We start from the raw sequence: 23911 nt of genomic DNA on the forward strand, positions 1-23911 counted from the left end.
GTGACATTTATGCTTGTGGCTGATGTGGATTGCATAAGCTTGGGACATGTCATCATCCTCACTTGTATTAAATATTACATTTATGCATAATAGCTACTGTGCAAGTATATGCATCTGTGTTTGACACAAGCATTCCCAAATTGTGTATATCCAGCAGTGTGCAGAACCAGTAAGGGAACCTGCCAGTGCTATCTGTCATTGGCCTGATCAATGCCAGTTTCACCTTGCCAAGCCAGGGGCTGCCAACTCGTACACGACACCATGCTTAAAAAATTTGCTGCACAAAGAGTAGTGCACACCGAGAGGCCATGAGAGACGAGAGGAGAGGGAGAACAAAGAAAGTGAGAACGAGGGAGAGAAGCATGCTGTTGCCACCTGCCACCCCGAACCCTTCCAACCAAGCTGCGTCCAAAACCGCACTTGACAAATGAGTACAGGGACACAGAGCATAGGCAAAGTCCCTGAGCTACAACACTAACAATGCACATACACCATTCCACAGAGAGTACAGGGGTGGATGGGTGTCGGCGTATGGGTGTGTGTATAGGAGAGAGAGGGGGAGGTAGAGTCAGAGAAGAGGGAGAAAACACTGAGGCAGCGCTAAGAGAAAATGAAACAACTCTACAGAGCTATACAATACATCATTTCAATTATTTCTCAAACCAACTTTTAAATTATTAAATAGGAGAACAGTCACATAGCATTTGCTTCGGGTCTTCATCTTTCTCTTTTTGTAATACCAAGTAAAGAGAAGCTGCTATTGTTTTGCTCTTCAGAAGCATCTGTCAGCTTATGTCCAACATTTTCTGAGATATAGTTTTCAACAGGAGTGAGTACATTAGTGTGCAATATTATTTAAATATCATATAATTCAAAATTGTATTACTTTACAGTAATTACACCACTTCTAAGTTGGGTATTTGCTCTACATAAAATTTAAAACTACAGTTTAAATTTACTTTATTTGAAATATGTCCCTTAGTAGGAACGCAATGCAACAAAAGTCAGTACACCTTTCATTACTAAGACTGATATCACTTTTTTTTTTAACACCTTTTGCACTCATGCAGTCCCATATCATCACAACCCCATGTCCGTGCTTCACTGTCAGGATTATGCATTCACTGTGGTTGTCCTGGCCAGCTTTACACAAATACTGCACCCCATCTGAAACAAGCAAATTTATCATAGTCTCATCTGAACTAAGACTCTGCTCACAAAATTCATCGGGCTTCTTTTCATGTTCTTTAGGGAAAGTTTTCTTTTGCAATTTTGTGCCAAAGGACAAGCAAGGGTCGTTTTATTCAGTGCTATTGATAGAGGCTGATGTTAAGCAGTGTTCCTCTCACTATCTGACCAGTCACGAAAACTGTGTTTTCCTTTGAGAATTCCTGTGCCAAGTCTGATGCACTTGCATGTGTGTTTTTCAATGCTAGATTGTGCCAATACTGCAGTGTCCATGGCGTCATTTTTGAAGGATGGCCACTGTGACTCTGATTAGTGGTACTATGGCTCATTCTATCCTTCCTGATTACAATTGCAGCTGACTTTTGAATGATTTCTAGTTAGTCTTTTGTTTACGAGAGAAAATACATGTCAAACTTATAAATTATACAATTACTGAGAGGGGATGCAGTTTTGCATAATAAGACCTTGAAATAATATTGCACAGGGCTGTACCCACTTCTGTTGTATACTGTACCATGGGCTAGCATGTTGTCAGAAAGCAACTGTGTGTTTACTTTGACTGCCAAAAAGGTTTTGTTCACCTCTTTAATTTTGTCTTACTTCTAATAAGAGGTCAATCCTAGTCTCTATCTACTTTCTTTTACTGCTTCTCAATTTCCACATTAGTATTTTCATTGTGATTGAACTCCATGACTTTATACAAAACTTGCTAGACTGCAAGTGAAGACATCTTGTGCCCTTCCACACTGAAATAGAAAGGGAATTTCAGTTTTTTTTATGCTGTCTGTTCAGTGACTCGGATGGAATTCAGTTTTTAAATTAGCCCAGCTTTCTGTAGCGACATTCTTTATTTAATCTTTGTGTAGAATTACTTTTATTATTGTTTGTTATCTGCTGATGCAGTGTACCAATTACCTCAAAGGCCTAATCAAGGTCTTTTGCTCTGCTGAACAATGGTTACTCAAAACAGTATGATGTAATGAGTGAAAAAAAAAGATCTTGAGATATCTGTTGCTCTGATTTTCACATTAACAACCAAACATTTTCCAGCATATCCTGACAATTTATTGATTTCACCAGAGGGGTCTTGGAATGAAAATAGTGATAAGATTTCACATACAAACCAGTGGTTCAGTATATCTAAAATATGTTTTTCTGCCCTTTTAAATATTTTCCTTTCTCATGTGACCTAAATCTTCATGAAGCAAATAAGCCAACATCTAAAAATGAACTTACTAGATGAGTTTTATTATGTAGTGAAGGAAACTGCAGCATGTACTGTAAGAATGTGTTTGTTTTATTTTTGCATGTCTGCCCTCAAGATAAATTCTGTACTAATATGTAGTGAGACTTTGTGACATTTCAGAAAACACACACAATTGTGCTTCCACCTCTTCAGAGGACATTACATTGACTTGCGTTCATTTTCTAAAGACTTAGCTTAATCATTACCTCTACACTCCTAACCCTTACCCTAACCTCAAGCTACATTTACTGTCTTAAATGTTATGATATATGCTGTAGGGACTTTTTGTCCTCAAAAATGAGGCTTGTTCCCACAAGGTGCCTGTTCAAATGGCTTTACTTCCCCACAACATGAGTAATACTAGCGCGCACACACACACACACACACACACACGCCACAAAAAAGGTCACACAGGCTTTCTGTCTGTCTTTATTCCCCTTCCAATCTGAATATTTAACATGGGGAATAACATCTCTGCCACCTCCCATTTGCCCTTCATCATGACGTGTTGTGTCAGTGTACTCTTGGCCTTGTGTTTTTATGTAACTGTCATTCTCACTCTCTCCCTCTCTCTAGCTCTGTCTCTCCCACTCTCCTCCTGTCTTTTTACAACCTGCACAAATAACATCTGGCACTCTGCCTGATCTCCAAGGATGTGATGATTAAGGCCAAACCACAACCTTATTTGTCCTCTGCCCACCGTGGCTCCAGCCTTCCTCATAGACACACAGGTGAGCGTTGACACCTACAGGGCACCTCTCCGCCATAAAACATGTTCTTCAATTAATACAGTAAAAATTCTAATTTCTGTATAACCAGGCTTTAGGAGTAACAAAACACATAGAATGTCATTTGAATGGGGATACAAAAAAGGTAACTGTCTGCTATTAAATTTACACAAAAAGACATAATGACGCTCCGTAAGATTTAATAAAATTGGGGATTATTATCAAGATTACAATTTCAAAACATGTTGGTAAATCGGATAAAGGATGAAATACTACCAGGCTGGGATTTCAAATTTTTATTTTGCATGAGACACCTGTTTAAGGAAGGTCCAATCACTGGTGAATCATTACTACTAGCTGTAACTAGAACGTTAAGACAAACAAACACTGCAAGCAAAGTTGGTGAATGAAAGCCACTGTTGAAAAAAGCTCATATTAAATCTAGACTAGAATTCAGCAGAAGGCATGTGTGAGACTCTGAACTCAACTAGAGGGAGGTTTTTTGGTCTGCACATTATCACAAACACAATATCCCCACTGTGAAGCACGGTGGTGGCAGCATCATGATGTGGGGATGTTTTCTGCAGCTGGAGCAAGAAGGTAGAGATGAACGTCATTGCAGCAAAGTATGTAGTAGGCCTCGAGTGCAATCTGATGTTGTTTGCAAGACAACTTGGGGGAAGATTTGTTCTCCAGCAAGACAACAGCAGCCAAAGCGACACAGAAATGGTTTAAAGACAAGGTGAATGTTCTGGAGAGGCCGAGTCAGAACCCAGACCTCAATTCAATTGAGAATTTGTGGCTGGGCTTGGAAAAAGACTGATTATTCTCAACCCCCTTGCAACCTGACAGAGCTTGAGAAGTTTTGCGAAGAAGAATGGCTGTCAAGAGAAGCAGTAACATGGAAAAATGTTCAAGGGGGTTAAATACCCTTTCTTGTTATTGTATATAGTGGCAGCATTAAAGCAGAATCCATATAAATGCATCGAAAACTAATTTATGCATGTGGATCAACAGCAATACCTTTATTAACAATGCTACTTAGAATTAGAAATTGTCTCCAACGTGGATACAGGATTGATCAGGACCTGACTGCAAGTCACACTGTGTACTTTTCTTCTCCTCAGACAGGTGAGCTGTCACACACAGAGCAACAGTTCATCAGCCACAGTCTAATCATTTGTTTCATAGCAGCCGTCCTCAGGTTGAGTCCTGAGCTCCATTATGCCATCAGATATTTTTATCTCACTGTCAGTAAAAGTCTGATCCATTTATTGAAGTGAAAAAATATTTTTTTTTTTTTGTCATGCCAAGTTCTTTATTAGGGATATTTTTTAGTTTTATGGTCTCACAGCAGGATATTTGTGGCAGTGACATTAAGTGCTTCCCATTGAGAAAATGACCTCTCGTGTCATTCAAGTAACTACCAAAACAAAGCTACAGGTAATTTAGCAACAATGAAAACATATTTTCAGATAAGTTGTAATGATAAATTACGATTTTATGTGACTTTTCAATATTGTGGAAAAAACAGGACATAATGATAAAAAAGCTATTTAGGTATTAATTACTATTAAAAATCAATTCAAACAATTTTATCTATCCAAACAGTACCTTGATCTCTGCTGTCTAGAATCACACCCCAACTGGTAGCTGAGAGGCAGCAAGCCTGCCATGCACACACACACACACACACACACACACACACACACACACACACACACACACACACACACACACACACACACACACACACACATTTTCTTGTTTTCATGTGAGTATTTGGTATTGAAGTACAAAAGTAAGAAAGTCTTCAAGTTAGATTACTTTAATCGTATGCTACTTGGATTTGGTTCTTGACTGCTTTTTTTTTAAAACAAGTAAGTCGTAATTACATCAGAACATGTTTTTAAAATAACTCTCCCGATCATATGCAGAAGAAAACCGGTGTGTATTTGTCAAGTGTTTACCTATTTTCTGAAAACACACGTCCCTCGCAGTCAAAGTCCACCACACACGTATTCAGACTGTGGTGTGTACACTCATCTCCATCCACCTGCAGTTTTGTTGCAACCATGAAGGCAACTTACTCGATTTTCATTCTTAAAAGCACATTGTGTTTGGTCCCAGCACAGCTCCACCCAACTTCAGCATCACTAGAGATATAATCAGTCAGAATGCCTGAAAACACCTATGGAGGGTCCATAAAGTGTGATCACGAGCGCTGCAATTTAATGTCACTGTCCAGAGCTGACAAAATCGATTTTTAGCATGAGTTTAGTTCAAAGCACACCAGCCTCTTTAGATTGCATCAATTGATGAGGCTAGCTCACACAGTTGGGGTAAAGCAGTCACGTGTTGATGGAGAAGACAATTCAACTGCTGCTTTGATGGAGGACTGCACTGATGGTAGGATACTGGACAGGCACATAATCTAAGTGTTCAAATATTTGCACTTAACATATTATACAAGCATTAACAGCTACATTATGGATATCACTGACAGGAAAGCTGGAAATAAAACAGGTAAGGGCAATTTTCAGACCAAGATCACTAATATTAACAACAAACATTTAGGACAGGATGCTAATGAAAAATAATGTGTTGGAAGGTAACAGACATCAATGACAGAATCCTGACAATCATTCTAAGAAGTGTTTGTGCATCAACAGCTGTAGTATCCTATATTTTAACAGAAATTGCCATTAGTGTGTGATTTACAGGTGTATATCTGTTATAAAACTGCATTTTTAGCAGCTCATTCTGTTGTTGTCATGTCTGTTTGTGATGTTAAGACAGAATGGAACAAAGTAACCGACCTAAGAATTAATACATAAAAGAATCTATTTACATCAGTATTTTTTCTGAAAATGTGAAAAATGTACAAGTTAATAAAAATGTATTTTAGTAACAGAATAAATATAGACCATAGAAAACTTATATTTTTATGGATTCATTTAACATTTGCAATTTTCACATTGTAGATATACCATTAGACATCGTCCTATTTTTTTTTTAAAATAGACACACCTTTAAATAATAGTAATAGCACTTCTTTAAAGCATAAATAAGAGGAAAACACACCAATTTTCCCCATAGATAGACCATTAAAATGTGTAAAACAAGCTGCAAAACTTGGTCCCTCTTATTCTCAATGCAGATCAGACATTTTCTATATTATGTCCACTAGTCTAACCCCATTTCTCCTGCAGTCCACCTGGCCTTTAGCCTTCCTATGCAGAAGAAGAGTAAAGTAACAGTCATTGTGCTCAGTGCTTTATCTCTGCTTGTTAAAGAGCATGTCAGTCAGTGCATATTACATATGAACTCAATCAGTTATGGAATTCCTAAACATGGTCAATCTTTGCTGTCAAAGTGCAGTCTAAAAGTGAAACAGCTCATAAAATATCAATGTTGAACTGCCTTATTTCCCCTACTTAAACTGGCTTTACAACCTCACAACACCATCAAAAGCATTATGCTTGAAAAACTGTTCAGCTGCTGACAGAATGACGCTCCCATCAAATTTAATTTCTTTAATTTTAGTGAATCTATTTTCTTCAGTTTTATTCACTGTAAAGTGATTCTGGAACAACACCTGGCCTTGATTAAAGGTAAAAAGTACACAAAACAAGCCCAGTTTCTTATTGCTCACTGAAAGCAGCGCTATGACCTTTTGGCATCATGTTTGCACAAATACCAATACTGACAATCAAGCACACCGAGGGTCAGAGGGGTCTCTGAATATACAGTCAAGCTTAAGTGACCTACGCCTGAAACTGTAGATCAGAGGTTTAAATCTGTGAGGGAAGAGGAGAGATGAGTCAAAGATCCTGCGTGAGGTGAAAGGAAAATATGTGTGTCTGCTTCCTCAAACAACAAGGGATTAGTTACCATAGTCCAGCCTCAGAGCAAAATGTGTGATAACTGTGTTGGCCCACAGTGTGTTATTAAAATGTATTATTTTCACAAAAAAGGCTGTGAAGTTGTGATATGCTGACATTTCTTTGGGACTAATCTTGTGGCAGGATCTGTCACCCAATGGCAAAGTAGAAACCAACAGCAGCTTTGTATTTTCACCCACACATGATCTTGTTACGGCCCTTTGCTCCTTTGCTCCTTCTCCCTCTTGGTGTGATTAACCTTGTCCTGATTCAATATGCAACTATGGCCGTGCACTCCTCTTGTTTGTGTGTTTTCTGATAAAAAGACAGACTGGATACTGTGCCAAGAAACTTTGCCTATTGCAGACCTGTAAATTTTTTTCACGTGTTTAAAACACTCATTTGTTACTGGAGGCTGAGTTGTTTCAACACCAAGTGTAGGGGAACTACCTTTGTTACCTTTTAGTTCTTTTATCAGACCAATTAGGTGACTCCTCGTTTGGTGTCTTTTATTTCAGTAGCATCCTTTTATGTATTGTGCTGGTTCATATAGCTACTTTCCATGTATTATAATACATTCAGCTTTGGTACAACCCTTGTGAAGGAAAAATTACTCTCTTTCTCATGACTAAGGTAATTCCTCACAGTTGTTAGTTGATGACATCCCAACTGCCGGTGTGTCTGCCAATTGCAGCCACCTTAAATCAAGTGTAGGTACCAAGTCACCCCAAATTATCCTACAGGCTGTCACCCTTGACCCCTGTTCCCCATGCTTCTCTCAAATTGAAGCTGTAGACATGTTCATGAACTCTCTGTTCCTAATATGGCCCTGAGACAAACAGATACCTGCCAAGGGAGATATGTGAGTGAGAGACAACTGCTGTAAAGAAAACATGATTATATTATCGCCCAGTTGGTGCTAATGAACAGACAAAGCTGTCACCATATTTGGACCGTAACCTAAATGTAGCATTCCTCCCAACTGCATATATATACCCAAGGCCAGAGAGACTCCTCAGAATTGATGCTGCCAGTGCTCACATCACTGCGTTGCTCACTGTATCACTTCTCCTCATATCAGTAAACCTTATTCTCAACATAAACCATCTGAGCCTCCAAAGTGTCTCTGAGTCTGCCTCCTGACTCTTCTCTTGACATTGAAGAATTCCCTAACAACCCTGTCCATCGGGTTTTTGTTACTTCGCTTGTCAATAACGATTGCTACTGATTTGTAATCAAGTAGTTTTGTAGCTTAAACAACAGACAACAGTGGTGGAAGTCGACGCAGCCTCTAAGGTGAAAGTATTTGGTTAGTACCACCTCCACCCCTTCAGCATCCCGACACAGATGATGCCGCTCTTTTTATGTGCAACGAGAAAAAAAAAAAAACAAAAACGTAGAAGTCACTTGACGTGAATGTAGTCCAGTAGAAAAAAAACAGGCCAAAATTTTTACAATTTTACAGCTTTTATTGTTAAGCTAATACATTTTGACCAACATATTTGGTTGTGAGACTGTTGATTTGGTCTGTTTACCAACATGGTCAATGGTTGCAGTAACTCTGTAACAAGGTAACTGCCGCAATTTGCATCAAAAATCTCACTCATCAAAACACCAGTCTCATGAACAGACAGGTATAATACTGATACAACTGTAGTTCACTGCTCACTGACTTTAATCCCTGGAAACATTGTTTGTCCTATTCCCAACATGCTAGCAAGTAAATACAAAACTGAGAGCATAATTACTGGCCAAATGCAAGTGTTGGTTGGACATAGCTGTCTTGATTTTGTTAGTGTCAGACTTTGAAAATCCCCTACCTTACAAAAAAAGAAAAAAAAAAGAAAAAGATAATACATCCATAAATGCTGTTGTAAAGAAACGTTTTTGTGCTCATGTTCATAATGGGGATACTAGTAAAGCATATCGGTGTAGATGTGACCAATACTAACATTGTTCACAGGCCACTGTGATGTTCACATCCAATATGAAATGTTTATTGTGATATTCTCGGCTCTATTTATCTGACTGTGGCTACCTGTCCACCTGACCTGACTTATACCATTCTACATTTTGGGACATCATCAAAACCAGAATAAATCCAGGTTTCTGGAGTGATGTTTTGATGTTAACACAAACAAACTCGAAAAGGGGATGGCTGAAAAACCTGATCATAATTGGGACAGTCATGTCCATGTCAATGCTCTCGTTCATGCAACAAAGCAGGTTTTTCAGGTCAGCGTACTGGACCATGAGCTCAGGTGTACACAATAAACATATGGACTGTTACCTGAGTAGAGATGACTACTCTGCATTCCAAATAAGGCCAACAAGCATTGTGGATGTATTTCTCACCTCCTCATGCTGATTGATGGGATTCATTTGATTGATTGGGATTCATACAATGGCACTGTATGTGGATGCTGACAGATGCATTTGTCAAGAGAGGTGTCCTTTCATTTAATCACCGGGGTGTGATCACAGACATTGTGGTGGGCAGGACAAGGACTTTTCATGACTATATGTTTTTAGTGACACTTCAAACAGGAGACTCCACACCAATGGTATGTCCCTAGATACCAGTTTTTATCTTTTATCTTGTCAAATTCCACAATTGCATTATATCTCACTTTTCCCAAAAATCACCAGCGTCTTTCAAAGGCATGTTGTATATTTAAAAATTTCCAAAATTGCTCCTTTTAACAGAGCCAGAAACTGTAAAAAACAAATCGCATGTGAAGATTTGTTGAGAAAACTACCCAAATATAAGCAGAAAATCATATTAAATCAAAAGCTAGTTTTTCTGTCTAATGTCTAATTTTTTCTAAAAAAATTGCCAAAATAAAGGATTTGCACTAACCAGATTCTGTAAAGACTAAATATTCAGCACAATGAAGAGGCCACGAATGAGTCAGTTGTGACCAACAGCAATACAACAAAAAATCTTTGTCAGTGCAGCAGACATTACACTCTAATTTTGTTTATCTGTGTTTTTCTGGTTCTTGTTTATGTCCTCATTTACTTATGTCAATGTTGCGTAAAAACAACAAAAAACTTTAATAACTAGAAAAGCTGCAGAAACCCACCCAGTTTGTCATTTCACTGGTAGGACTTATATAATACCAACAATAATGCCATGTCTTTCAGAAGACTCAGAATTTATTAGCAGTGGTCCTGACCGACGCTAACCGCTTCACCCCATGTTAGTGGATAAAGACGGGGGCAATGTGGGACAATCCATTGCAATGTTGAGCCACAAGAACGACCTGTCCTGACTTTTTGTATTTGTTTTTAAGGTCAGTAATTTTTCATTCTTCTCTGTGTAGATGAATGAAAGAGGCGTTGAATGAAAATCAAGAGAGAAAAATGAGCTGCCAACTAGGAGCCTTTCAGCCGGGCAATCACCGTCCAGCAGGGAGAGGATGGACGTGAAGGTCGCCTGCATGGTGAACAGTAACACCATGCTCTTCTGGTGTACAAACACACACACGCACACGCACACGCACACTATTCAATGTTCAAACCAGTGCCATCACTAACAGTTGGTGTGAATTTAATATTACCGGCATATTTTTGAACGACAACAGGCGACTGCAGACATAATTGACTTCCTACTGCACTTGGAAAGAAAAAAGGAAAAAACAAAAGAAGACACATTTTCTCAGGATTAATCAAGCTTTTCGTATTTTTTTTCTATCATACAATAAGGAAAAATTTTCTGTGTCCTTTTGTTTACTTTGGTTCTGCTTCATAACAGTCACAGCACTGTACTTATTTTTTTTTACTAATAGCTGCTTGTCTTGTATGATTATATTAATTATGCTATCATTGTTAACCCAGTGAACCCCATAATGTGTTGGTGGGTTTGAAAGGATTGCTTTCGTAATCAAAAAAGAAGAAAAAAAATTCTGATCCAGAAACTGTAAAAAAAAAAAAGGAAAAAAAGAAAAAAAAAGGGAATTCTCAGATTTCCAATTTTCTGATGGTTCATAGTGTTTGATTTATAGTTGCTGCAGAAAAAATAACAAAATCTAAGCCTAAAGTTGTAATATTTAATTGAAATCTAAAAATAAACTGCACCACATTCTGTAAAAATACATAAATTAATTAATTTTAAAAAGTCTGAGTTGCTCTGCGCACCCATTGAGTGGATGGCCATTCAGATGAACAGTCAGCTGAAAAAGAAACCATAGACTTTTTGGGTGAACTAAAGGTGGAGCAGAGAGGAAACAACCAGAGAGATTGCAAGGAAAACTAAACATATTTGATCAATAAAATAAATGCAGCACGGCTCTCAAAAAGTACACAGATTGGCAGGTGTCAGCAAAGTTGCTGTAAGATGCATCCAGCCTTTTGAAACATCTTTCTAGAACTGATATACAGTGTGAAAAGGGCCTACTGTGTAGAGGTTGTAAATATGGCTAATCATATCATTATCTGTAGCATATTTTCCAGTATTGGGAACATGGTTGTACTGCTTCCACTGAGGTGCAGGAATGTAAGACAAATGAGCTCACAGTGAGTAAAAATGTACTAAAAATGCCCACTGCTTGAAGTTCAGAGAAATAAAGTGCTGTTCTGTGAAATGTAACTGAATAGGAAAAACTTTCGGTGCTTCACTTTAATGTGAAGCTCTTAATTGAATGGTTGAAATTTTAAAACAATAACAATACAAAATATTACAAGCACATAAGCTTCTAAGTTAAAAGAAGAATAACAATAGTACAAGTTAGTCGTGAACTCAGCATCTGCTTTGCACTGGCATCCAGCTCTGACCCACGTATAGATGCCTCTGGGCAACTTGCATTTAAAGTCTCTAAAACAGCACAGACAGAATAGCAGGAGTCTAAATACACAGATAACAGTTGATCAAAAGAAAAACTTGTTTTGTTCAAACTTTCACACGCATCCTGTTTTATAAATCAATCTGCTCCTCTCTCCTCATTCACTCTCTGCATCAATGAATAAAAGTTTCCTTTGTTTCTCTGAAGGGCATTTTGGGTAACTTTCAATACACAGCATACGCTGAGCTACTATCCTTCCTAACAGTTCAGCCAGAGCAGTACTTGTAAACTCAGTGTAATTTCACACACATGAGGTGCCAAGGTAAGGACATACCAGAATGAAGTGTCTTCATTTAGAGCCGGGCTCTATAAAAGATAATGAAAATGTCACCATGCCTTATGTAATTTGTAAGCTGACAGCTTTCCTAAAGTGGTGATAGCTGTGGTGAACTGGTGGCATTTATAAGCAATGAGAGTGTTTTTCCTAACAGCAGGGGCTATTTTAAAAAGGTCCTGTTAGCCGAGATAGAAATCCTAATTTGGCAACACCTTACGTAGGCACTGTGTATTTTATCTGACTTTCACAGAGTTGCCATTGTAAAAGAAAGAATAAGTTATGGCACTGTAAAAAGAAGAAAAAAACCAGAAGCCTGTGATCACACAGGATGCATTTAGCAGTGGGTGGATACTGGCCTAGAAGTGCAAATTTGACAAATGTGAAACCACATATCTGCTGTTTCTCAGACGCAGGGTTTTCTTCATTGGATGTGCCGCAGTGAGGAACTGAGAGTAAAGACAACAGCTTTACAAAATATCAACAAATACCACTGGGCTTCCACTGTCACAGTTAAAATGGATCGTGACTTTTTTATGCTTTACTTAGCTAATGACCCTGCTAATTTCATCTGGTCTGGCCAGTCACCTGGAGTGACTGACAGCAGCTGGCTTTGCAGTTGCCTGGCAACAACATCAGCCTGGTGCCAGTGCCTCTGCATGTGTGGTGCACTTCACGTTTCTCAGCCTGACAAAGTAGACTGAGAAAGCTCAAGCAAACTTCCTGGATCCACCGCTATGTGAACATAAAAACCTTCTAGTGGTTTGTTCAATGTGAAGCTGAGGAGATTGAGATAAAATGCTTGTTTTTTTGGACGAAAGTGAGCGAGTCTCTCACTTCTAAAACCTAAAATTAAAGCAAATTAGCAGTTCAGCCACATTTAACTCTTCAGTCCCATCAGGTTCTGCATAGTTTTTGTTCCTGTCACACATTTCACTGGGGTTCATTTTAACTGCAATATAAAATCCAACATCTCTGTGGAAACAGCACAGCCATAGCTAGAAGAGAACTTTTGTTGCCGTATGACAAATTTATAATGAAAAATAAAAAGAAAGTTGGTTTTTTTTGTTAATTCATTTTACCCCCCAAAAAAGAGATTTATACATGTATGTATTTATTTTCTCTCACAAATATGGATTACACCAAACTATTTATTTTTAGTAGAGTTTGGTAGAATAAACATTATTTTAAGATAACATCACAACATGATGAATAGCGATGATCAACAGGCAGCCTAATGTCACTTTATCACTGAAATAGCTAAACAAATCAAGTTCAAAATATAAACAAGTGTTATATTAGATGTTTCAAATGTTGTATTAATTGACTGCTTTCAAAGTTAAATTCGATTTTGTTGTTGAAATCCAGCCAGAATCATAGACTGTATATAAGAGACGGATTTTGCCAATGTTTTGTTCTGAGTCTGTATGGATTTAACCAATTTGAAGTTACAAGCTATCAGCAAAAACGGACAAAACTACATCAATATAAACCCAACAAGTAATTAGATTCTAATCAAATGACCCCAAATCATCTTTTTCATAACAATAATAAAAATAATAATACAAACAGGGTTTAAATACTTCTGAAGAAGCCATAGGTTATCATAATACAACAACAAAAAAAATTAGCCACATTAAATCATTCATTTAATAGAAGTTTTTCATTTTAGTTGAACTGGAGAGATTCTGATTTTGTTTGTCCGACTCTGGCAGCGTATTCTGTGAAATGAACCTAACATTTGCCCTGAAGGAGGTTTGCTGTCTTCAAGTGGAAAACTGCTGTCAGTTAAATAGCAGCTCTGTTCTCTGGGGAGAGAAGGTGGAGCGTGGCCAAGGCAACAACACCCATATACCAACTGAGTCCCGCCCATGAACCTTGTAATCCTACACCTCTGCAGGTATCGCTCATCACAACAGACGAGCTACTTGCGGAAACAAACACAGATTCTTGCGGCAGAAGGTAAAGAACACCAAAAAAGATGGAAACCACAGCAATACAGTTAGAAGTCATGGAGGGGAGTACACCGCTGCTGCTCCCAGAAGCCAGAGAGATACCTCTTGTGCCTATGGACACCAACATCTTAACATCTAGGTAACTGGTTCTACTGGGGAAGAGCTGGTGTTTGATTCCCATCTCACATGTCACCTTTAGTTAAGAAATGATACAGACTGAGGTAAAACGTTAGCAGAGTAATCAGTGTGGCTCTTTCTCTGCTTAGAAACATTTTTAAGCCTTTCAAGCCAGTTAAGTGTCAGGTGACGTGCAGCATAGTTCAGGTAAACAGGTTCCAGCTTGTCTGAAGACGGTCTGCTCTGGCCCGAGTCCAAATGTTCACATAATGATATTTGTATGCTGTATTATTAGAAAACCGATCATGTGATGTAGGGATTGTTCATATTTTAAAATTAGCTGCCGAACAGTTGGAACTCTTGACCTGGATTTTGTGATTTGCATGTTTTTTTTTTTTTTCTACCTTTCAGCCCTGACAGTGTTGACAGTCATGCATGCATGAGGGACAAAGTGTTTAAAGCAGTATCCCACGGAGACGTAGTAGGGCTTAATGGCCTGCTGCGGTACCTACAAGATAATAAAAAGCAACTTACAAGCTCAGAATTTACAGGCAAGTCACAAGGAAGTTTTATTTGTCTTATTTATAGGTAACAAAGTTGTGCTGTTATCAGTTAACGTGTGGTTAAAAAAGGGAACTATACTGCAAAACTATGTATGTGCTAAGGTGTCAGTAAAGGGGAAGTTTAAATCAGCAGGAAGTCAGACTTAACTGACACCCATGTAACACTGTAAAACTTGTCAGGTTAACTTGTTAGAACAATCATAATCTTTTTCCTGGAGAAGACTTTGTTGCATTCATTGTTGTTTTAAATGTGGTTTTTATATATATAGTTACCTACACCTCAGTCACCTAAAGTTTTCATTTATAGATTGAAATTGTATTATGTAATGAGATCATAGATCACCTGGATAGTATTGTAACAGGCTACACTGTCATAATGGAAAGACTTGTTGACTATGTACAGACTGATAAATATGTCTGGTTAAATTTTATTAAATCACACTCAAAAACAATGTCACTAAAGGCAAGAGTTGAATCAGTAGATGAGGCATATTAAATTTACTGGCACCTGTTTAACACTTGCTGTTTAAAAAAAAAAAAAAAAAAATCACAAGCCAGTTAATATCATATCATAATCCAAAGCTCTCTATGCAATTATCCAAATAATGTAATGAGAGACAAATATGCTTATTGTGCACAAATTTCAGATGAAACAAATGGGAAAACAGCTCTCCTGAAAGCTCTGCTGAACCTGAAAAACGGCAAAAACGACACCATTGATGTCCTCCTTGACATAGCGGAGCAAACTGGAGATTTAGAAAGTCTCATCAATGCATCTTATACAGATGATTTCTACAAAGGTAGGTGAAAACATATCGTCGGTTGTGAGTCAGTCTGTGAAGTCGAGTCTTCAGGGCAAACTGTAATTTTTGGGCTACAAAAATGGAACTGACTTGACTTGGCATGAACAGGCTGTTTCCTGTCACAATACTTCTCCTGCCTCAGGTCAGACAGCTCTGCATGTCGCCATTGAGAGAAGAAGCTTGGACCATGTGAAGCTGCTGGTGCAGAAAGGAGCAGATGTACAAGCCAAAGCCAATGGGAAGTTTTTCCAGCCTGAAGCGAAACATGGCTTTTATTTTGGTAATTTCATAACAGAATCAAATGCGAGTTAAACTTTCTGTCCCATTTGTTTATGATCAGATGTTATGTGTTAGCTCACCTGTGTCTTGCCGACAGGTGAGCTTCCTCTGTCACTGGCTGTCTGCACCAACCAGCCTGATATCGTGTCCTTTCTCATGGAAGAAGGACAAGCTGACGTGACCGAACAAGACTCGCATGGAAACACGGTGTTGCACATCTTGGTGGTCTTAGCAGACAACACTGAAGAAAACACTGAAACGTTTGCAGGGATGTATGATAAAATCCTTATTCTGCACCACAAGCTTAGGAAACAAACAGAAGACCAGCTGGAAGAGATCAAAAACAATCAAGACCTGACTCCTCTGAAATTAGCAGCCAAGCTCGGCAAGATCGGGGTACGTCTATTAATTTTATAGGTGTTTTTCAAAGCTTACTTCTTTAATCACAGTCCTAGTTAGCACAGATAATGCTAATCTCATCTCCCTAATCTTTCAATGTCCAGCTGTTCAAACACATGTTGCACCGAGAATTCATGGATGAGGAGATGAGGCCCCTGTCCAGGAAGTTTACAGAATGGGTTTACGGACCCGTTCACTCCTCACTTTATGACATCAGCTCCATCGACACAAATGAAAAGAACTCTGTGCTGGAGATAATCATCTTTGGGAGTAAGATTCCGGTTAGAAATGTCTACTTTGTCCTCATTTTACCTTACAGTTATCTGCATATGTAGATCTATCAATTACCATATAGGTCTGGTCCTGAGGAGCGGTTTTGAAACCGGTGGTTTTAGTGGACGCCTTCTTGGCAGTACCTGACGCCTCTTGAATCTTGTAATCCAAAAATTGTCCTACGACCGCAACCACCTGTCACTCGATGCGGCCACACCTTAATGATGCAAAATTTTAAGACTTTTTGCAATTCAAATGAGTAAGTTCTATAAAATTCACCTCCAGTACAGTTGTCATGAACAGGAAAATTAACTTTAAAGACAAAAACTGTTTTTGTATCAGGCTGTAAACATGTTTACGTCTGTTGTAAAGTTGGACGTATTACCATGGAGGTCTTTGGGAATTGATTCACTGCTGGAGCAAGCCTCAAGTGGACATTTGAGGAACTGCAGATTTTGGCACTTTGGTGTTGAATTCACTATTTGCAGGTTGCAGCTTTGTCTCAGAATAATAAGTGATAGTAAAATAAACAAAAAATAGGGGATTTAAGTGTTTTAAGTGTATAAAAGTATCTTGTGAACAATCCCTCAGAATCGCTGTGAGATGCTTCAAATCGAACCACTTCGCAGCCTTCTTGAGGATAAGTGGAGCATGTTTGCTTCCAAATTATTCCTGCTAAACTTCTTGCTGTATCTGACATACTTGATCATCTTCACCACTGTGGCTTTCTACAGAAAGGATGGACAGGTACGATGGAAATCACAGTGATCAAAACAATCCATCTGTTAAACATTGTTTTAGCACATTCATCACCCTGTGAATCTTTTGACCTGCAGCCACCATTTCCACTTGAGGTCCCTCTTGACTACCTTCGCTGTGTTGGTGAGATCATCAGCGTCCTCGGAGCTGTGAGGTTTCTCTATCAATCGGTGAGAAAGTGGAATCCAAGCTAGCATGGAACATTTCCACAACATTCTAACAATTTTTTGGAAAGAAAATGGCTTAATCAAATGTTCGAATAATGTTCTTGGAATATATTAATTTCCACGATTGTTCCTATATAGTCAAATAACATTGTCAGATAAACAGATTATGCTCCAATCCATTTGCTAACCCAAAATGAAACCTCTTAATTCAAACTCATTTGACATAAAAATGGAGTAAATGCTGTAGGCTTTTATTAACCAATCACACAGTGAGCAGTTAACATAAACTTGGCCATATCAAGAAACATTTCAAACCACCAAGAAAGCAAATAAACATTTCACCATCCATTGGCGTCTTTGGACTGAATCCACGAGTGGACTTGGATCTTCTTTGTTCTTTTCTCGTATCTTTCCCTTCTGAAAATTGTTTGGCTGACTGACTGAGCTTCCCCCAGTCCTTCCCAGGTGCTCTAAATCAGTGACGACTGATTAGGTGTCCAGCACCAGGTGTCAGGTACCTCTTTGCTGCTACCAGTGCATTCTGGGAAGTGTAGTGTTTAGTCTCATGTCCTGAGATTCAGCTCAACAATTACTAAATAGTACTGTTGTCAAACCAGTATTCAAAAGATCTTTTCCAGATGTTATCTGGCCTCAGATGACAGAATGCTTCTTTGCACAACGTTTTATAACGCTTCTGTAATGTGATATATTAAAGGTAAAACACTTAGCTACTTTTTGTTAAGGGAACACATTGCAGAATGTCATGTATTTTCCCACAATGTTACTTTTTAACAAAGGTAGAACGTTCTCAGTAAAGCATTTCATTTTGGGAACGCTTCGACATAACGGTCTAACAATCATACAAAAAAACATAATTAACTATCCTGCCATTAGGATTATCATTCTGGGAACTAAACCTTCCTGCTTTGAAAGAAAAAGAAACCTAGCAGCAATGTGGTTCAATAATTCACGTGTCTGACCCCTAAATCCACAGATAACTTTTTTCCAGAGGAACCGTCCAGGCTTCAAGGCTCTATTTACTGATGGCTTCATTGACATCCTGTTGTAAGCATTGCCAGATGAACTTTTAATGCCCAAACTTCTTGTAAAAGACGTTTTTAATCTTTTCATGTTTGCAGTTTCCTGCAGGCATTGCTCCTACTGATCAGCACAGTTATGTACTTAAGTGGTCTGAGAGAATATGTTGGACTCCTTGTGCTCTCGCTGGCTCTCGCCTGGATGAACGTTCTTTATTACTCAAGAGGCTCAAAGCAGTTGGGGATGTACTTTGTCATGATGCAAAGAGTAAGAATTTATAAACCAAAAATCCCAAAATGGGGTGTCTGGTCAAAAATGGATCGCATGGTTTACAGTCTGTGTTTTTCTTTAGATGATACTTGGAGATCTTTTACACTTTTTATGTGTTAATGGTGTCTTCCTTTTTGGATTTTCTGCCGGTAAGTCTCCAAAAATGTAATAAAAATATCATAAAGTTATATCTTACTGCCTTTGTACAAGGCACTGGATTTCTCATGTCTAGTAATTTAGTTTCTTATATTACTTAAATATCAAAAGGGTGTTTTCCAAGGTGAAGATCTCTGATTTTTCTCTTCACCCACAGCTATTGTTGCTCTGATAGATGATCCCCCCTTGACTCAAAAAAATCTGACAAATGCTTCACTGGCACAAGGACAAGGCTTTGACAAGGATCCATTTAAGGCAGAAGGACCAAGTTACCACGACATGCGCTTTACCACATTGGAACTGTTCAAGTTCACCATCGGGATGGGAGATCTGCAGTTCACCGATCATGTTCAGTATAAGGAAGTTTTCTACATCCTGCTCATCTGCTACATAGTTCTCACCTACATCCTGCTCCTCAACATGCTGATCGCTCTGATGGGCAACACAGTCGAAAGAATCTCCACACAGAGTGAAAACATCTGGAACCTGCAGGTGGGAAGCTCCTACAGTCTGTAAACATGCTTTCAGCACTCAAAACCTAATGTTCACAGGATCAGGTTGATCCTACACATACAGGGTGCTAGATGTTAGCAGATCATGCACAGGAAATTTAAGACGCATTTGTCAGAACAAAGCCAATGTACCTTAGATGACAAGAAATATCAAAACTTTAAAAAAATTTTTTTTTTTTTTTTTTTTAGGAAGAACACAGAATTAAGGCTCATTCAAAGTATATCTAGTGTTTCTGGACCATTCAAACAAAATCATACTTGACAAACAATAGATCTGATATGCTTTAAATGCTTAAAATCTGTTTCTCATCCTCAGAGGGCCTTTACCATTTTGGATATCGAGAGGTCTCTGCCGAGGTGCCTGAGGAGCAAACTGCACTCCAGAGCCAGAAAGAAGAAGGACGAGTGTCAAGGACTTTTGAGGTGATCCATCACTGGATGTGTCCAGCCGTAAATCTAAATAAATGTACTAAAGACAGAACGAGGTAATAGAAATATCTATGATACATAATGCAAAAATATACTAGTGTAGTTCTAAAAATTATGAAGTATACAAAATGGAGAAAACCTGCAATTTCAAAAAAAATATAATGAGCAAAAGTCTGTAAAGTAAAAAAATATAGTGAGCAAAAATGTGTGAAGTAGAAAATATACTGTGCAATAATAGGTATTGTAAAATCATAAATACTACAGTGTGCAATTCATGTACAATGTGAAATGTAATGTAAAAAACAGTGTGCAAAAAAGAACTCTAACCTAAAATGATATAGATGAGGGAAAATTTTCAGCATTTTTTAAAAAGAAATACAGAAAAGCTGTAATGTAAAATAAAACTATATGCAAGTAATTATTAATGTAAAAAAAAGTATGCAAATTATCTGCAGTGTAAAAAAAAATGCGATGTGCAAAAATTTGTCAAAAAATGGGCACAAAAAATCTATAATGTAGAAAAACATATACAGTATGCAAAAAATGGAATCTAAAAAAAATAACTTATAGTGTAGAAAAATTCTGTAAAGTGAAAAAAATATATTTAGTGTAAAAAAAATATAGTTTAGAAAAATATACAGTGTGCAAAAAACTGTAATTCAAAATAAATAAATAAATATATAAATAAATAAATAAATAAATGTTAAAAAAATTCTGTAATGTAAACAAATTGCAGGGTGAAAACAATCTGTATTGTAAAAAAAAAAAAAAAACATATATCATGTGTAAAAATAGCTCATATCTAAAAGCTCAATATAACACAACTAGAAAAAAATATTTTTGAATTTAGGTCGTGTTTTAATGTCAGCATATGTAGTTGAGCTAAACATTTCTAGTGTTCCACGTGACTAATATTTATTTTTTGACTTCAGGGTGGAAGAAAAGAACTGGACACAGTGGAGGTCAGATCTTGGTGTACAACGGAAAGAAGACCCCCAGTTTCACGACTCTCCTGGTAGGCTACAGACCAAACCACTTCTACTGCTGTTTCTTTCCACTGAGATGTCGCTAACACAAGCTGCCATTTCATCCTTCAGGGTCTCATTGGAACTTCCTGGACAGGATCCATGCCAGACGTCTCCAAGCGCAGTCTGGTTTTCCGAAAATTAATAGGAACATCAAACTACCAAAGTTTTTACCAGTTTAAAATTTGAACATTCAAAATTATTTGATACAACAGCAACTTTTATAATCTCATCGGGGCAACTCCTATTGGTGTATTTCTATGTGTAAGTGATGAGATGTTATTTATACACCTGATGAAGGACGAACATTAAAAAAATAATTTAACCAGTAATAAAGACAGTGTGGGGGATTTGTTCTCACAGCTTTTTCAATGTTTGAATTAACTCTCCAGCATGTGTCACTCTGTTCAGGTGAGATTAGATTATTTTTTTCATTTTCTATCATCAAGTGGAGAGTTTTAATTGTTTCTCTAATCAGCACTATCTTCACAAGTTTCTAGTAAGTCTGGATATGTTCGAGACATTTTGCACCCAACTTTTTTAGTAATTTGGTTAAAAATTTCTTTCACTTTGTACAGGCTTTTGTTATTTAGGCAAATCATTGAGAAATTTTAGACACATTGTAGAAACTTTGAACAGGTTTGGAATCATTTTTGGACAAACTTGCCATTTTTGACAAATTTTGAGTCATTTTAGAGACATTTTTGAGTGATCATAGACAATGTACTGTCTGTGTATGTTAATTTTTTGTTAAACTGGTTCATTTTTGACAAGTTTTGTTATTTTGGTAGCCATTTTGAACAAATGGCACTCTGGACAATTTTGGTCACAAGCTTTCATTGTGAGAACTTTTAAAGTTAGTTTTTAGTTGGACAAGTTTTGAACCATTAAGAACAAGTTTTAGCAAATTTGGAAAAAGTCTCATTTCACTGCACCCAAACTCTGTGTATTCTGGCCCCCACCCCACCCCTTGTTCCTTTTCTTAAAAGGCGGGAATCACCATAGCAGCCAGTGACTGACAGGTGAATTGCTGCTTGATAGTGGACTGAGAAAGACAGACTCCAAGCATGGCTGCCTCCATGGACAATGTCTAATGTTATTATAATGATCTGTCAGCAGGACGTATGGAACAGCAGCTCTAAAGCAAATCAACACAGTTGATACTAAGAAAATTAACAAAACCTTGATAAATGTTCTTACTCCATCTCTTTCTCTCTCTCACACACACACATAGTGAAGGACAAACCATCTGTTTGTTTGGGTTCACTTTCAAAATAAGACTCCATACCCAGTAATAGTCTGTCCTGTACCTCTGACTCTGACTACTCTTTTCAAAAGTGGGAATCAATATGGCAAATAAAAAAAAAAAAAAACACACAAAAAAAAACCCAACTTCCATAGCCCACTGATATTTACAGGGAGACAAAAGTATTCTGTGAAGTACACTACATTTTAAAAGAAAAAGCGCAGAGATATTATATATATTAAAAGGAACTGATTAGGATTTATGAAATCTGTCGGCTTTTTAAATATAACGTACTCATATAAATTGTACCCGAAGTATAATTATAGAAGGATACATTAACTGGCAGAAGCTGCTTTGGCACACTCAACATTTCTTCAGAAATGTTCTACTTATTATTACACAATGTTCTGTAGTCTACTTAAAGGTTACACAGTAAATTGGCATGTATGTATTCCAGCTCATTGTGGGTGCCCTTGTAGTTAGAGGGTACGCAAACCTCCCTACAAAGCTTCATGTGCACCCTATGATGCTGTAATGTACGTTGCTCAGACCCTAGCAAATCAATGTGGACTAGCGGATGCAGAAACTCTTCCCTTACAGTGGTCCTACCTTAGCAATGGTCTCATGAAACTTGAAAAGTGGGTCCAGGGTTTCCGGCGACTCTGCAGAAAATTGGGCCTCTGACAGAAAACTGGTTGTCTGAAAAAGAAAGTTCAAAAAGCAATTGTTACATGACACAACAAGAGTCCCTTTTAAAGTTCCCTGTACTGTCTTTTCAAGTTAAATCACTGTCTCATTCAGAAAACTTTTAGATATTGTGGGACCACAGTGATTTCCACTCCATAGCACTGAATCAAGAAAAAAATCTTTGCCCTATTTTTTGTTTTTTTGTTGTTGTTGCTCTGTTCACTTTTTTGTGCTTTTATTCTAATTTGGTCTGTTCTATTTTCTGAGTTGAAAAGAGTAGAGTGACCTGTCAAGTTTTTGGCAGGAAACAACAGTAAATGCTCTCAAGGCCAACAAGCCGCCAGGACGTTTTGTTCTGCTGTCAAATACACACATACCTACAGACCTACACACACAAACACACACACAAATGCCTGCACACACCCCACAATTACCTCACTGAAACCTCAGAATACTTTGTAATGCACCAGAAACAAAGCACCTCATTCTGACTTCAAAGCTGTCTTTGGAGAGAAGCGGTTCTTTTTAAAAAAAAAACAAACATATATATTTAAATTTTTTGGCCATAAAAGCCATCATGCAATCTAAATGACAACAGTTTCCATTCATTAATTCACAGATTGTTGCGACGTCTCATGAATAAACAGAATCCATTTAAAAATCTATGTGGGTTAAGCCGAGGCTTTTACTTTGGTGAGTGCAATATAAGATTTCCAGTTTCATTTTCCCGATTTATAATATTCTGAATATGTTTTCATTTACTGACTTTGCTGATGCATCACAAGTGATGCAACCCAGTGAATTTTTTGGCTCCTCAACTGCAAGAATGTGGGTTTATGCTTTTTTGTTGTTGTAAAGCTGCTCTGCATCACATAGGTTTCTCTTTAGTTATGGACATTCAGGGAGCTGCAGAGAGCAAAACTGTGAATGTTTTGCTTCTCCACAAATGCCAACATTTTAAAGAAGATTGTGGATAGGGCAAATACATATACATACCACAAAGATTTATTCTGGAAGATATAAAGATATTTAGTTAAAATTTGAAAATTTAAAAGTAGACCTGGGTGAT

The 23911-nt window shown here is 37.7% G+C and overlaps 2 protein-coding genes across 5 annotated transcripts in view; one reads left to right on the forward strand and one right to left on the reverse strand.

The window, feature by feature from the left end:
- LOC111562694 (inactive N-acetylated-alpha-linked acidic dipeptidase-like protein 2) overlaps nucleotides 1–23911 on the reverse strand; it is a 520178-nt gene that overhangs the window by 83212 nt on the left and 413055 nt on the right. For all 4 annotated transcript variants that reach the window (XM_055016278.1, XM_055016281.1, XM_055016283.1 and 1 more), the window contains one exon: nucleotides 22765–22854. In XM_055016278.1, the coding sequence (XP_054872253.1) occupies nucleotides 22765–22854 (90 nt within the window). The remainder of the gene's footprint in view (nucleotides 1–22764; nucleotides 22855–23911) is intronic.
- LOC111562695 (transient receptor potential cation channel subfamily V member 1-like) lies at nucleotides 14060–21245 on the forward strand. The gene is made up of 15 exons (XM_023261366.3): nucleotides 14060–14258; nucleotides 14648–14787; nucleotides 15447–15599; nucleotides 15745–15882; nucleotides 15979–16277; nucleotides 16385–16561; nucleotides 17145–17300; nucleotides 17390–17482; nucleotides 18474–18544; nucleotides 18619–18784; nucleotides 18870–18936; nucleotides 19101–19435; nucleotides 19772–19878; nucleotides 20817–20899; nucleotides 20982–21245. The coding sequence occupies exons 1-15, from the start codon at nucleotides 14146–14148 to the stop codon at nucleotides 21089–21091; spliced, it is 2208 nt and encodes a 735-aa protein (XP_023117134.2). The 5' UTR covers nucleotides 14060–14145; the 3' UTR covers nucleotides 21092–21245.

The sequence above is a fragment of the Amphiprion ocellaris genome, chromosome 2 (genome assembly GCF_022539595.1).
Source record: "Amphiprion ocellaris isolate individual 3 ecotype Okinawa chromosome 2, ASM2253959v1, whole genome shotgun sequence".
NCBI lineage: Eukaryota > Metazoa > Chordata > Actinopteri > Pomacentridae > Amphiprion > Amphiprion ocellaris.